Source organism: Metopolophium dirhodum, chromosome 7 (assembly GCF_019925205.1).
Source record: "Metopolophium dirhodum isolate CAU chromosome 7, ASM1992520v1, whole genome shotgun sequence".
NCBI lineage: Eukaryota > Metazoa > Arthropoda > Insecta > Hemiptera > Aphididae > Metopolophium > Metopolophium dirhodum.
In genome coordinates, this window is record NC_083566.1 from 33,658,374 (window position 1) to 33,676,583 (window position 18,210).

At 29.0% G+C, this 18,210-nt stretch overlaps 1 protein-coding gene across 2 annotated transcripts in view; it reads left to right on the forward strand.

Moving 5' to 3' along the window:
- The window catches only part of LOC132949757 (segmentation protein cap'n'collar-like), a 110,670-nt gene that overhangs the window by 54,386 nt on the left and 38,074 nt on the right, over nucleotides 1-18,210 (forward strand). For both annotated transcript variants that reach the window (XM_061020815.1, XM_061020814.1), the window contains exons 5-6: nucleotides 12,476-12,615; nucleotides 16,257-16,373. In XM_061020815.1, coding sequence (XP_060876798.1) covers nucleotides 12,476-12,615; nucleotides 16,257-16,373 — 257 coding nt within the window. The remainder of the gene's footprint in view (nucleotides 1-12,475; nucleotides 12,616-16,256; nucleotides 16,374-18,210) is intronic.

The following is an 18,210-nucleotide window of genomic DNA, read 5'->3' on the forward strand; positions in this document are numbered from 1 at the left end:
GCCTCCCCGGCGTAATGGAGCGACAGCCGCCAATCCGAGAATAAGTGACGCGCGAACTGTATGGGACCCCACGAAAATTTTTCCCCCCTCGAACAAACGATGTATAATAATATATACGTGTCCGATATCGGTTTTTCCAACACACACAAACGCACATGTACACACTATATACATACGTATAATAATATGAGTTCTTAATATAAAATGAAATATAATAATAAATAATATATAATATGTGAGTGCTCGTTGTGCGTATATTTCTCCTCCCTCTTAGATATTATAGTTGCGGTGTGTGTGAGTTGTCATGGTAACGCGCATTGCATTCACACGGATACTCATATATATATATATATACCTATATATGTACCAGGTACCTACGTATGCTACACCTATGGTATAGTTGTATTATAGTATATACATACCGGCTGACATATGTAATATATATATAATATAATATATATTTCGTAGTCGTGTGTGTGTATTATTCTGAATATATATGTACGGCGGCGTACCTTTGATATACATATAATATGTGGATTGTGGGTACGTCTATATAATATATAGGTACACTCATCATTGTCGTATCGTATATGATTTCGATATGGTATGGATCGTGTTTTATTTATTACATATATATAAATTATTTATATGATATGACATTCTTCTATTTAACACTGTATTGCTATGCAGTCGGTATATACTATAAATACCTATACATATATACCATCTTAACGTTAGCCTTTCTCTTCGCGTTCGACATAACAGCCACAACTATAATATACATACATAATATGATAAAATATCAAAATCCACTGATTGGTTAAACGGAATGTATCACGCCCGCACTCCCATCAACATATGACATTAAATGGTGCTTAAAATTTCAAATGGTTTTTTAAATGCATTGAATATTCCTATGTAAGTTCTACTGCTTCCTGTAAACGTTGTTTTTTTTATTAACATGGGTATTCAAAATTGGCTACCTATAAAAATATGTACCTATATGTCTCAAGATCTGATTGTTTCTTGGATTTATAAAAGTGTTTGGTAATAAAAATGTAGGAAATTCATCTTTAAAATAAGTTATATTGATTGTGCAATTTAATGTTCAAGATAATAATGTTTTTATATATAAATCAGTCCCTAAAAAGTTGTTTATTTATTATAATTTTAAATATTACACATAAAAATAATAGCAAAATGCCATAATTCCTATACAAATTTAAATTGGGTTTTTCATATATAGCACCTTTGTATTATTGTGTATAGTATATTAACATTAATATAACTACCTACATGGCCACCTATTTATATTTTATACTTATATACACGTTGCATTCGCCATTCATACCGAATTATTTGAACTCTTTAGAATAAATAATGATAATCTTCACTGTTTTTTTCTTACGACAATGACTAGGAGGTACCTATGTATATTGTATATATATATACATATATATACATACATATATATATATATTTATATATATATTGTAACTGCATAATTTTAAACATGATCGATCATCCTTATAACGAGTCTAAAATGTCACGTCAATTAATACACAGAAACAGGCACAGAAATTCATTCTTTCCCAAACCGATTTTTAACAACTGCAATGTTTTTACAATCGATCAGCTATAAAGAGCGTTAACTATAACTATAACGGCTTTTATTTCCATTAAAACTTTTAAATAATTATAAAATTTAATATGATTTATCATAATTTATACAATTGTACGATTGTAAAAAATATCTTTTCTTAGACAATTATTCAAATTGTAGACAATTTATATAAACTATTATTTTACAATATATAGGTACCTATATGTAGTTTTCATAGATAAAACAGTGCATCTTTGATTAAAATTTGTTTGTTGTACATAAACAAAACCTTGAATCATCTATTGAAACGTATAATACCCTACTAAGCTACAGGCTACAATACTAAACGGATAATCTTTATTCTTTTTACGTTAGGCGTATATTGTTTAATTATTTTGAGAATGTATTATTTGTATACTTTGACAATTTAGTTCTTCACCGATTGCCTTGACCGATTAAAGCTATCTTTTTTTGAGTCGCACTTCACGATCTAACGGTTTTGTCATAGATTTTTTTTATATAGCTGTAATTAATGGGTTAAACCTAGGTTTTAGATCTTATAGTCTTAGTGTATCGTTTGTATGCTCTAAAAACTTCATTAAAATAGCGGTTTTAACATTCTTCATTACCTAATAAAAAATTTAATTTTAAAATTTCTTTAATAGTCGTAATAATCAATGTAGGTATTATATGATATGCATATTTTAAATTTTAAATTATTTATATTCAAATGGTAGGTACCTACTTAATGTAATAAAACTATATATTCGTGAAAAACTTCAGTTTGACTCTATAGTTTGTAAAAATTAATAAAAAAAAACAAGATTTCTTGTTGATCTAACCCTTTTGTATGCATCTGTTACGACGTGTTTCACTCTTATTTATTCGTTATTTTTTAGAGATGTGTATTAGGTAAACAAAGGGATTCTTTTATCATGAAACACTCATTATTTAAAAAATTATTTGTTTTTGAAAATATTTTTTTACATAGTTTCAAGATGTTAAAAAACAACGTTTTTATTTAAAAAAAATCATATTTTTAAATATTTTTTATCCTTTTATTTTTTTAAGTTTTTACTTTTTTGAATGAGAACATAGAGTTTTAATTTCATATTCCTAAGCAAAATATTTTTCTAAGTATTTTGAGACATAAAAATCGAATTTAAGATGAGTATTTTATAAGTTATAAGTATTTAAAGTTCGACAAGCGGTATGTTGTCACCCAAAAAAATAAAAAAACTTAAAAAATTATAAGGATAAAAAATATTTAAAAATATATTTTTTTAATAAAAATGTTGTTTTTTAACAACTTGAAACTATGTAAAAAAATATTTTCAAAAACATAAATACTTTTTGAAATAATGACTGTTTCATGACAAAAGAATCACCCTGTATACCGCATGTACTAGTAACAAAATAAACAAATTAAAGCATGGATTATGTATTTGTTTATAATTTAAATATATAGGTACCTACAGTACATTTAAATACTTAATTTATTTTTTTTTTTTGAAGAAAAGTGGATTGCAAAATGTTACACAGATCTGTATTGATGTTCATCCCCGCATCCAACACTTCCTGTTAAACATACAATATAAAATAACAAAGACTAAAATATTAAATATTTTTTTATCACGCCTGCACCGAAATTTTGGTTTTCGATAGCGGTTGAAGCGTTGGAAAGCGTCCTTTTTCTGTCCAGCTGGTGGTAAAGTGGGAATCCCTAATAGTGCCGGGCGGTAAAGTGGAAATCACCAAAAGCGCTGCGCGCACATTTCACGCGCGTATACCCCTGCACAAATAGACACTGAAATCTATACCTACCACGGTCGTCGGTCTTTAAAAAACATAAACTTTTGGTTACATCTTATAATCATATTATAACCTCTATGCGTGACACGCTTAAAATAAATAAAACCAAATCGTTGCTCTCATAAAATATTGTATAATTATAGTCTAGTTGTTGCATAAATCCCTGCATTACCTTTGCCGTTATCGATGAATGCAGAGGCGTGACAAAAAGTAGTATGTGTGGCTCGTGCGGGAAGGCAATTTCAGTCTTGGGTGAAATGCGCCCTTCGTCTGCGGCTCGTGCCGCACTCGTCACCCGCGACTGAAATTGCTCACTTCCCGCCCTTGCCACACAATATACTATTTAGCATATTTATTACTAGTATACTACTATAGTACCTACAACATTTTTGAAACGATCTTGAATCATACTAGTTCTTATCTGATGGTCACATACGTCTTTTTGTACCTAATGATAACGTTTCAATAGTATACGGTTATAAAGGAACAGTTTCTGCAACTTGCAATAACAATTATAGTAATAATAGAATGTGATCATACACTTCTGTCACTCCAATATGTTACTTAAAATATTTCTATGAAATGTAATATAATATTGTATTACGTCCAATGGGCTTAGATACCTATTTTATACCTACATGCGTATATAATAATATTATGATTTATGACCGAATTAGGTTTATTGCAATGCTGGAGGAATACTTTTAAGGTTCAAAATCTTTGCTAAGTGCTACTAACGGGTGGCTTCTTATTCAAGAAATCTATGTTATGTAACATTTATCTTATATGCTTATTGTGCTTAATTGTATAGATTGTGTATGTGCTTTTGTAAAATAAAAAAAGGTTCAAAATCTGTCACTCTTTCTAATTTTTCAAAATGGCATTAAGTTTTAGACTATTTATTTCCTACTGAAACACTGTTGTGTTAATACAATTTTTTTGTTGGGGGTGGGGGGGAATTTATGTTTTCTATACACGACTACGATATATTATTATTATCATAATATACCGATTATTGTTATTATCGTGTCCTTATAAATCCATTTATACCACGCGTAACGTATATATTTATGCTCATCAGTCGACTCCATCTTTCATATATATAATATATATACATAAATGCGTACATCACGATAAAACCGTTTTCAATAGTTCTGTTGTACTGCACGTACGTACCTATAAAAAACCTCTAAAAAAAAAATATCGCTTTTAATGACACCGCTTTATAATACTTTAATAATAATATAATACGTACACGTAGATATTATATTTATGTACGTATACCTGCTGCAGCCCTCCGATAGCCGCGCGTATACACATAACCACTGGCTGGCTACTACCCATAATATCCATATACCCGCTGGTGGCTGCGTCATGTGTTTCTGGTCGTTATAGGTCGTTTAGATTCTTATAATATACCTGTATAATATTACAATATGTGATGTATATCTAAGGTATATATCTCGCGGTATCGAAATGGCACATACCCGCGATGTTCAATGGATCATATATGTATGTATGTAGTTATACCGCGCGTTTGTTGACCGTGAATAATTTATATTAATATGTATAACATTATGTACATCTGACACATTATCTTGTGCGATAAACATCGCCGTCGTTGTCGTCGTCGAATAGGCGATAATACACATGTCAAACGCGATTTTTCTTTTAAATTTATAACCCCACTAGATTCGACCCAACAGTGGTGGTACGTGTTCAAATAACGCGCGAGTCCCAGTAGCGCATCATAACGGGACATTGTGCAACGTCATTTCACCAGTCTACAATGTCAGACAATATAATAATAATATTCTCTCAAATTCTACACGCTCATTGTTTGTTCGCGTGTTTGTCCTATTTAACAAAGACAAACATCGTATGCAGTAGTGTAGGTTATACGGTTTTAAACATAACGTGCTCAGGGCACATATGTACATTATGTACGCATATCGTCACATATATTATGTGCACGCGGACCCATTTTCGCGCGCGTGCCCATGAGATTAGCGCGGGGTGCACTGAATACGATCCCGCGGACGAAATTTCGAGCTATCGATCTAACTATATCAGCTGTAAAGTGTACCCGTTTGTATCTACCTTTTAAAACTTATGTAATATTTATTATATTATCTCGAGTTTCGGGCCATGTATCGAAATCGATTTTGGCTCGGCTATTAATTTTACAATATAATAATGATAATAATAATAATAATAATAATTATTATTATGATTATTACTGTACCCCCTCCCCTTCATGTGGGAAAGATATCTGGGTGTTATGATAGAGTGTAGGACGTAGGTAGTCGTGCACAAAAGGCGGCTTTATACATCCGAAGCGTTTGCACCGTGAATTAAGCCGATATTATATCTGATGGTGGCTGGGATGACTAGGCGATATTCCGTTTGCTGCATGTTGTTAAGTGTTCGAAAGATTTTCGTTTTATATTTTTTTTCTCTCTACCTGTTGTTGACATGACCGGTCCGCTGGCTGAAATGATGATGAAGGCTCGTCTTAAAACACGCCGACACATATTACACCTATATTCATTGCATCGTTATTTTTCACACAATGTACTTACGATTAAAATTAGTAGGACGTAGGAACGTACAATATGTTTTCTTTGAGGGTATATTTTAAATGCAGGTGCGAAATGGCAATGACAAGTTTTAATCGTATAGAAGAACAAAATATCAATTACGACGATGTTCTTGTCAGTGGCAGCTCTTGGGTTTGATTTAAGTTTTTTTTTTTTTTTGGGGGGGGGGGGGCATTATCATTAGTCTTCACACTTTTTTTGTTGATATTTGATGATAGGTAAGTAATATCGAAATATATTCAAATGCTTCATAATCAGTACCATTTATTCCCCACATGCAGGTGTAACAATTATATGTACCTACCTACGCATAAAAAAATTATTAAATTTAGAGAATCTATCAGACTATACTTTGTTTTTTATTAAACTTCAAGTGTTTTAATTTTAAAAGTAAAAAATTTACACATTATACAAAATAGTACATATGTTAAAAGATAAAAATCTCAAAATATGAACAACTGTACAAACTACAATACAAAATATAATTTTCTATTCTTATTTTTTGTGATTCGATCAATTATCTATATCTATAGAAACGTCCTCTCATGGATATGCACGAGAGCGAGACCAAAACGAGTAGTAAAAATGATAAGTGTCCAGTATCCACATTAAAAAAGTGTTGTTGGACCCCTGACATTGTTTTTAGTTAGGGCCTTGTGTGTACTCAACCATATATCATACAGTTTTCTTCAAAATTTACAATTATAACAACCGTCTTTATTTATGAAGTTCAAACAGATATTATATACATACAAACTAAAAGTATCAAAATTTTAAAAACACCTCGTGATGCAAAAAATGTGGAACAGCAGCGACTAAATGAAGCTTACCTACATTAAAGACTACAAAAATGCTAAAATATGTCGTTATAAATTTGTCAAACAAATATCATACAATTATAAAAAATAAAATTTATTTTTAATTTTTGACATATTTATGAATGCATATTATTTTATCATAATTATTATTTGTTATTATATAGGTATTATAAGACTATATTAATTTTTATTCAACTAATGTATTAGGAAATCTTAATTTTCGACATAATCATGAATTCATATTTTATCATCATAATTATTATTATATAATAATATGTATTATAAGGCTATGTTCATTTTTATTCAATTAATATTGTTATAACAGTTTATTGCCAATTGTTTTATTTTATTATTTTTTCACACAGTTGTAAGTATAATAATGTTATTAAAAAAAAATCAAAATTTTGTATACAATCATATTATTTAATTAACTACAATAATTCTTGAGTTCAGTTGTTATAATTGTAAATTTTAAAGAAAACTGTATAGGTACTGGCCGAAAAGGGAAGGGTACATTTTGCCGAAAGGAGGGCTGCCCAACATTTTAACGTTTTAGAAAGACATTTTCTGATGTTTAATTTTTATGTATTGTTTTATGTATTATTACCTCTACATTTTTAGGTACAGTTATATTATGTACGATCGGTGAATTCCATAGATACACCTATTGCGTATTAAATAATTTGTTTTAATTTTGGGCAGGTTCCTATTTTTTTAAATGTTGACAATACTATTTAATGCAAATTGGAATTGGCCGTTGACAGGAGACTTCCGGTTGATTTCATGTAAAAAGAATAATTATCTTTAATGATGAATAACAATAAATAATATTAATAATAACGAAGGATAGGTGTACCTATAACACCTATAAAACCACCTGGAGACCATCTGCCACTGCAAGTTTAGGTTTTCCTCGTGGGAGCGCCAGCATGTCCTATCCCTATATTATTATACCAATAACATGTTGTTGCCCGATTGGATAATAATTTAGGGCAGATGGTTCTGATAATTGAATGATGGCGGGATATAATAGGGGGCACATTTAATCGGTATTATTTAAGCATACATAATTCAAATAGTACATAATATTATAGGTATATTAGAAGGTATATATTTTAATCTCACATGTTGTATCAAACATAAACCTATAATAAGTTACACAGTTTAGAAATATAATGCACTCTGTTTTAATCGGGCCTGTATTTTATCTTTAATAAACAATTTGGCTACAAATCACCACTTAATAAGCGTGTTGAGATCAGAATAATTAGAGCAATAAGCTAATTCAATGACCGGAAAAGAGTGCTTTCTTTTTTTCTGTACATTTCATTCATAAGTTTTCTCTCTTCTTATAAAATTATAAAGTCACTATCTTATTTTTCATTTTTATAGGTATAATAGTATTACGTACCGATACAGTTCAAAGTGTATTTGCAGCCTCACAACCTTAATTTAAAAATTGATTATTCTTAAACAATTTATGTTTTCTGCTAATAGTTTCGTAGGTATTAATGTTTTAATAGTATTTCTATAAAGGTAGCACTATTTTGTCTATTTAAGACACGAGTTACAGCATATATTATACGAATTTATAGTTTATGTATTATTTAGATGCTGTTGATTAGCAAAGGTACAAATAATAATAAATATTATATTTTTATCAGCTATTGTATATTAATAACACTTACTAATATGATATAAAAGTTGTTTCAAAGAAACAATGATAATTTAAATTATGTTCTAACATGCCAAGTAGGTATATGACCGGAACAAAAAACTAAGTGGGCGACTATATTATTGACGTCATGAATTGTTATAGCAGACAGTATGACATTTAAAATAAAGATATTCTTCTATGTGAATTATCGTACTAGAAATCGCGCGGAAAGATCATTCACCGTTTCTAATTTATCAAACACTTTTTTAGTATTATTTTTTATGGACATTTTAACTCATAGTAATAAATAGTCTATAATATAATATACATTACAATTTATGTTGTATATAGACGTTTTTCAAATACACATTAAAATAATTAGCAAACTTTTATATCTTCTTATAATTAATTATTATTTTTTATACCTCAATTATATAACACCAATAACAATTTTTATCTGAGATATAAAATGAATAAAAATGAATTGTATTTTAGGAGATAATACCCATTGTTGATTATTCGATTATATATACTTGGTTATTTACCAAGCAATTTCACCCTCAGTTCTTCATTTAAGAATTTATTTAAATCTTTGACGATACAAACGTATGTGTTTCAAATAAAATCAACTATTTATAGTAAATTGTTAAATTGTTACAGTACAATATAGTAGATTTTTAAATTGAAATTCGAATAATCGAAAGTAAATACACATTATAGATTCGTAATTTTAAATAATCTGTACAAGTGAATTGCATTAGGGTGTTGCAAATTACATTTTATAGTTTATAATGGTTCAACCAAATATTTGGATTTCCGCTGTACATTTGTGTATTATATGTTTATATAACTCGTATGTTATTGTTTGTTATTTAAATAACAAATATATTAAAGTTTGTTTTTTTTTTTTTTTTTAAAGAATAAAGGCTTCAACAGCGAAGGTTATTAGCCTGTCAATATTTTACATAGTACTGATGTTTCTTAAAATTAGGTATTACATTTAAAAGATAATTATGGCTTTACATTTTTTTAATAATATTAGTAATATTTAAAAATGCAATGATTTTTGAGGTTTAATGTTCGTCGAGAGCTTCTGAAACGTTAGGTGGCGTTTCGGTGCGTGTTAAGGTGTACAGTGTGCATTCCTCCACCATATGTTTGATGGTGAGTATTTGTTTGCATATATGTTGCATCTTGATTGGGACTCTTTGCTAATTAGATATGAGTGTATGAGAAAGGAATCTCCGATTCTGATGCGGGTGATTGCGATGTCTTGACGTCTGTTAAAATGATATTTTTGATTTTATTGGATGCTGGTATTACATTTCATTGGTTTTGCCAAAATGAGAGAATTTTTTTATTAATAGAGTTTATTATGTCATTGGACGGGATGTTATTTAAATTAGAGGTTGAAATATTTTTCGTTGTGAAATCAGCATATTTGTCAGCTCTTTCATTTCCTGTAGTGCCCGTGTGAGAAGAGACCCACATGAATTCTATATTTTTTTTGTTTCGATTAATTTTGTTTGAATGTTTGAGGTTATTTAATTGTTAGTGGATAGGTTTTTAAGAGCTAGTAAGGTGCTAAGGAATTCGCTGATTTTAAGTAAATCATTTGATTCTATAGTGTTTGCTTGTATTACTCCTTCAGAGATGGCGTAGTTTTCGGCCGAGAAAATGCTGGTGATTATCGGACGCTTATGTTGAATGATTATATCGTCTTAAATTACGGCGAAGCCTACTCCGTGTTCAGATTTTGATGCATTGATGTATATTTTTGTGAAGTTGGAGAATGAGTTCTGGATCGTATTTTTAAAAAGAGAGGTGATTATTGTATTATTTGTTTCGTTTTTATTGAAGTCGAGAAGTTCAGTGTTTAGTTTCAGTTCCCATTTATAGGGTGGTATGACTTGGAACGTAACCTTACGACTGAGGTGTGAATATTCATTGATTGTTGTAATTTGTTAAATATTTACCATATCGTGGAAGATTTATTGTGTTCTGTATTTATTGGTGGTGCGATATGGTTATTGAAAATAATATATCTTAGTGTGTCTTGATCTCTTTGGAGTTGTAGCGGGATTTTGTTTTGTTATAGCCTTATTCAAATAACTCAATTAACTTTTATTCTATTCTGTGACTAAAGTGTATAATGTTTCTGTGTACAGTGTACATGTATTTTTCTTATATATAGGTATAATGGTATATATTAAGTATATAATATAATATTGTATATGCACACTCATAGGTAAAATGAATCTATTTATTTATTTACGTTCGTACCTACTTACCGAAGTATAATACTATAATATATATTATGTACAGTAAATATATGTTTATGTATATTATGCGGGTTTTTTAACTACATTTTTGTCATTGTTATTTATACATCATATATATTATATATAGAGACTCGTGAAATTCTATATAAAACGTCGTTACACGTCACTAAACAGTACACATATTTAAACCTGAAAATACGAATCTCCTGTTTCATGCGCATATATATATATATAAATGTAGGTGTACCTATATTATAGTGAATTTTGAGTATCTATTGCATATATATATAGACACACGCTATAATAACACTGTCCTATTATACACCTATAGCTATTCAGCTGCTGCAGCAGAAAACGTATAGATTTTGGCAATGACTAAAAAAAAAATATATATAAATATAACAGAAAAAATCGTGCGATGTTAAAATACACGGGAATGTGTCTCTGAGAAAACGTATTTATATTTTATATGCATGTATACAAATTCACAACGATAATCGGAACTTTCCAATTTAGATTTTCTTATTTTTTCGATTGCCTTGCTGCAGTGCAGTTAGCAGAGATCGGATACGCGTCGTTTTCCCCCGGTGTATAGGTATCTATGCATACATATAAACACAAAACGGGACTTATATACTAGCTGCAGTGTACCTATAATATGCATATAGATATAGATATTATGTATAGTGTATTTATGTATATAATGTAGGTCCTGTGCGAGTGTATATGTTTTAGTCGGAAGTGATGATTTTCTCACGCAGAAAAAGTGTCGTTATACCCAGTTCACCTACAGCCCGAAACCACGCGATAGATGGCAGGTACCTATATCCGCCTGGTATAGGTATATATGTACACACATACTCTCCAGTATACGCTATCAAGGAGGAGACGATGGATGATACTCACGCAACGACGCGTTGTGGTAGTGGTGGTTATTTACACGTACGGAAATCGCTTTGGTGGGGGGATTAATAATAATGAAAACGATAAAATAAAATCGGAAGACCGCCAGTAGTGCAGTGGTGGGTAGTGGTGATTGTGGTGGTGGTGGAGGTCGCGGCGGTGGTGGTGCTGGAGGTGGTGGCGGCGGCGGTGGTGGCGGTGGTCAGGAATGCGGGGTCATGGGAACTGAAGTGACTCGGTGGTACGGCGGTGGCATCGGCGGCCATGTTGGATTGATGGATAATATTATGTCGGAGAGCCTCAATCGTGCGTCTGGACCGGGGGGAACTGTATTTTTTCGGCAGCCCACCGATCAACAGTAGTCACTCGTTCGGTTTTTCGTCATCGTTTTATACGCACCGTTGTTGTCGCCGTGGTGTAGTGGTCGTCATCGTCGCAGTCGCAGTCGTACATCATATTTATTTATTTTTTTTTTATATAAAAAACTTATAACAATACAAAATTTGATTTACCCATATTCGCCGAATATTTTTTTCCCTGCCCATTAGTGCGTCGTACGTCTTTTCGGCCTCAAGGGACCGACCGATGTCGCCGTGGCCTTTATTGTCCCCGATGACTTGGCGCTTTATTTATTCGGTGTAACGTTCAACTTAATTTTACCTGAACACAACCAGGTTAGGGTTGTACGGGACAATCGGTATATGCGTCGCATGTATTTCTTAAAAAAATATTACCGTTCTTTGTCGTGCTCGTATCCGTGTATCAGACTTCAGTGCCGTTATTGTGTTAATCTTTTACAGACGAAAGTCGTTCGAGACGAGCGTCCAGTGACAATGATACCGAAACATCGGATTTGGATGCCGATGACTCTGCCAAAGACAGAAAATATGACCAGTCAAGCAGTAATAATGAATCTCCAAGCTTAACTCCAGGATTTCGTGTGAGTTAATTTTTGTTATTATGTTCTTATTATGTCTTAAACTTGAAGGCATAAAATTCCGTTTACTTAAAGGATTATACCCGTTATATTAGTTTATAATATGTAATTATATTGATACGCGTATTACCAATCAACACAATACCCATTATACGATTTGCTTAAACAACATTATTTGATTTAGTATTTGTTGTAATACATATATTTATATATATCTTACCTATATATATATATTATAATATATACATAATACAAAAACATTATAATTGATTATGATTTAATACAGGATAGTCAGATATTATGCATATAATATACGCTGTGTATTTACATTCAGTTATTAACTATAAATCTGTTATAGCTATATTAATAAATTACATTTTATTTACAACTAATCTATAGGAAGATAAACTATATACTATTAGCATAAACTATTCTGTATTATAATTGTGTGTAGGTACCTATTTTCAAATTTGTCAATTTAAGAGTTTATGAAAATTGTTTAGGTTTTCACGGCCATGTTCTTGTTTTACTTATATTTCTGTATTGGTGTAAATAAATAAATTACAATGTTTTGAGTAAACACATATTCCTGATTAAATATACACGTAGTATTATACAATTTATATATTTTATCAACATGACAATAGTATATTATGTAATTTATGTTATATCCAGTATTTGTTTTAATAAATTATTTATTAACAACATATATATGTTGGCATATACATATAATGTTCCACCGCTCGCTTAGTACCTATTAAATTCTATATATGAAAATTAAATGTTTTAAATATCAGTTATAAACAGTTATATATAATTAGGTATATTGATTTATATTTTATATTACAGTTATAATTATTAACTTAAAATATCTACTTAATTCAAATATTTATGAACTTATTGCCTATTTGCCTTCCAGAACACATTTTCTACATATGTTGATTATTTTTTATATATATTATATATAGCTTTTATAGAAATTAATATTTCAAATAGTTATTGAGAAAATTGTGGAAAACTACTGAAATGTAACTTTTAAGCAATAATATAATATAAATATTTTATTAATATTTCCAATCAAATTGTAAATTAATTTCCTGATTTATATTTTAGTCTAATTTATAGTTTGTTTCACTACTTAAAAGTTGTATCAATGTAATCATTTTTTTTCTTAGTTATTAATATCAATGGTAGAATAGTAAAATTTAGGGTGTAACCGAACACAATCGTGTATAAATTATTGTTGTATAAGTTGTACCTATACTATATGTAATATGTTCATACATTTATTATTTAGCCAGTATTAATTTCCCATACATACACAAATATTATGCTCTTACAGTTATGAGGGAATAAAATTTTATATTTATATTTTATAAGGAACTAATTTTAAGTTTGAAAATTATTCTATCAACTTTAAAATAAACATAATATAGAATTTGGTTCGTTCTATTATTTTTTTTATACGATTATTCGTCATTGCATTCAAAATAGTAATTAAAATACACACAACCAACACATTTGCACAGTCTCTGCAGTATCCTGTTTTTGAAAATTTAATACTTTACCCATAGATTAATTGCATACCAATATATATTTCTAACTATTTTTATATATTACCTATCCAAAAATCATAAATGGAACTCGTTTTTTGGGATTTTAAATATTAAATGTCTTCAAAAGATGCATCTATATTTTAATGTTATATAGTTGACAATTTGCCAGATCTTCAACGAGTTTTCCATTATATAGGCAACCAAAAATTGATATTTCATAGATTATTTAAAACAAAAATATGTGATTCTACAATCTACATATTATATACTTTCAAATTTGTGTCTCAGTTAAAATACATACTTTTTTTTAAAAATAAAATGTGTTACTTTGATGACTTATATATAGGGCTAATTTCGTGTATTCTATTTTATAAAGCTTATTATACTTTCTAATTATTTTCAGTATTAAATATTATGACCTTTATACATTCTAAGATATAAGCAATATAAACCGATATAAGAATCGTATCTTAAATCCAATGATTTATCATTGACCATTGTGTTTTTCTAATACCTCTATGGCTCTATGTTGTACAGATGGGTAGACTACGTGCCACACATCAAATAATATATATTCTGCAAAATTGATTATAAGTATAGGGTACCCTATTTATAAATTTTGATATTATAGTATTTATGTATACCTGCATAGTGCATACTATTTTAAATATTTGATTACAATAATTATCATTATAATCTATACTGAAACTTCTATGATTTGTTTTTATTAATAATCGTGTGAATTAAATTGTTAATAATAATATGGATTTTATTAAAGTGATTGTAATTATTTTCTCAACAATAATACAAATATGATTAAAGATAACTGTTTTTAATTATAATGATTCACCTATATATTTATAATTTTTGATAAACAAATGTATGATTTGTTAAAACACATGATTAATTAATTTAATTAAACCTTATAGAAACTTATATCAGTGATAAACTTTTTTTTGTATTTTTTTTATCTGTCATCACGTTTTGATGTATTCCTATTTTCTCAGTATTGAGGACGTTTTTAGAAAATTTGATTTAGTTTATACGTTGAGTAATGAGTGGTCTAAAATAAGAAAATTACTGCAGTACATTTCTTAATAATTGAGAAAAACTTAGACCTATTTCATAAAAAAACGGGCCTAACAAAAAACAGCGGTTAAGCGAAAATATTTACGCAACATCAGTTTTTGACAAATTCGATTTTTTATTATAAACGTTTGAAGTTCAAATGTTAACAAATTTCCTCAAAATAACGAAATATTACGAATTCATTATATTTTCAATTTTCACACCTAATGCTTGATAATGTAATACAATGTTGTATAACATGTTCTTACCAAAATTAAAAAATATTAAAAATATATATGCACATTTTTTTTATAAGTATTTTAAGATCAAATTTTGACAAAATTATGTATCATAGAATGCAGATTTTAATTTTAATTTTAGAAGTAGGTTCCTACTTATTAAACAGGTAATAAATAAATGTTTAAAGGTGGATACTTTGTATGGTATATTATATCAAAGATTTCGTGTGTATACATCACTATACAATAGATAGTGAATTTGATTAAATTTTGTTATTGGTTTCTTTATATCTGACACAACTAGAACAATTTAATTTTATTGTTAATTGTTATTTTTCATATTATTATTCATGATTATTTATGATAAATACATTCATGCAATTTAAAATTAAATTTTCATTTTTACTTTGGTATAGTTAGGTACAAGTTTTTTGTGTAGCGTATATGCAATGTGAACTAGACTACACTAAAGTAATACAATACCACGGTACATTAGTGGAAAAATCGAATTGTAGAATGGGTGGCATGTTTTCTCTATGGGATTCATAGTGGATTTATGTAGCGTGATAGAGAGTTGATCAGAGAAAGATAGAGTATAGAAAAAAGTCCGTAACCAATTCTCGATTTCCTGTACACATCGATCATCCTATATTATATTATATTTGTGTGTAATATTGTCAGGTGTATATATTATTATGCTTTTATTTGGTTACATTGTTGTTATTTTTCGTGTATTCTATTTATTACTATTATCATTATTATTTTTTTTATTCTACTATAGGTGAAAGAATCTCCGTATTACGAACCATCGTTTGAGTTTGACTTTGATGAACTCGAATCTTTTGCAGACATGATGCAGTGTTATCTTCAACCACCGCCACCTTCCAGGCATTTCCAAGTAAGTTAAATATTGTAATTTAATCTTAATTCTACGTTGTAAATATAATATTATTTTTATAAACCACATTATCATTATATTTAAAAATAAAAACAATACAAGATACAGATTTCTAAGTTACTGTAGCTGTGTAACCTGCAGACTTTGCCCGGGAAAAAAATGAAATACAATGCTATATAGATATAGCTGTACCTATATTAGTTTTAGTGTTGCTCAGTTCACAGGAAAATCGGCATCGGTTTACCTCGCTCTGTAGTACTACTTTAGCCGAAGTGTGATTGGATATTTTGATATATCATCTGGTATTTTTTGGAACTTGGCTCAAACTAGACTCTAAACTTTCATGGTATCTCTAATAACAATTTGAATTTTTATTAAAATGGAACCAGTAGTTTTTATGTATATAAACATACATTTATGTATATATACCTGTAGTAGATTATATAAAACTATAAAAGACCCTTATATTCATGTAACTCTATATATTATAAACAAACAGGTTTGTGAGCCAAAACTAAATTTAACTATATTAATATATATTAATAGTATAGGGGTTGTAATATCTGATTAAATGAATACCTATAATTTCATTGATATTTTTATGTGAAATTATAATTAAAAATAATTATTAAATTATATAAAAAGTAGTATTGGTTTTAGATTTGGTATTGTTCCACTAAACTGAAAACCGATTCATTATTTATACCACATCTATACCTACCTATTCGTTTAACAGTGTGAGTGAAATAAATGATATAAGATATTATCTATTAATTAATAATTATAATATAAATCCTAGATACATAAGTATAGCAGGTATAATATTACTCTATTATATATTATGCCATCATGATGGTATTTGTATTATTTAAACTTTAAATGTGTCAGATATACTTTTATTGATTATAATTTATAGTATCTAGTTATATTATTTAATTAACGAGTACAATCAATAACGGATACAGAAGTGATCTATGGTAGAGGTGGTGATTTTTAAAATTATAAATTTATAAAAATATGTTCGATACTGAGAGTTGATCATAGGGATATACCTCAATTTTGTAATAAATATATACAAATTCTAAATCAAAATTCGAATTTTATTACTTTCTGACTTATTACAATTTATATTCGTAGGATTATAATCCTTAAAGACGGTTGCACAACATTATAAAATATTGATGATTATAATAGATATAATTTTCAAATCATCATAGCCCCCATATATCTTCCAAACCTGTCATCACGGATCTATAAATTATCCTTAATCGGGCTTAATGTACTCCAAGTTAATTAACTTTAAAACTACTAGTTAGAATTTCGATTTATATCCATTCGAAGTTTTCAAAATGTCATTATCCTTACAGTTTCACGAAAAAAGTTTAAATCTTATTTGATAAACATAAGTTGGTATCGTCACAGGATACTGCTCAGATAGTAGATACCCGTGATGGAAATATCGCAATAATCGGGTATAGAGCGCATCTCTATTTTATCGCGCACACTGTTTTCGTCTCTTCGTCCGTTGCGAACGAGTGATTATGGTGCCTAATATATATCTGTATATTTACAATACACATAGTGACTTAGTGAAGAACGAAAGGTAAATCAACAAGTTTTCATTTTTATTAATTTATTTAAATCAAATAATTTCAATTTTATTAAATAAGTACCTATACTTAAAACAGTGTTATTACTTATTAGCCACTTTGCACTACATAATATTTACCTAAAACATATTTTTATACTTATATTATTATAAAAGTGTACCTACGTCTAAGAAATTCGGCTTTTCCGGAATCTGCTTCGGGTTGGCGATAGTACGAAAACCGACAAT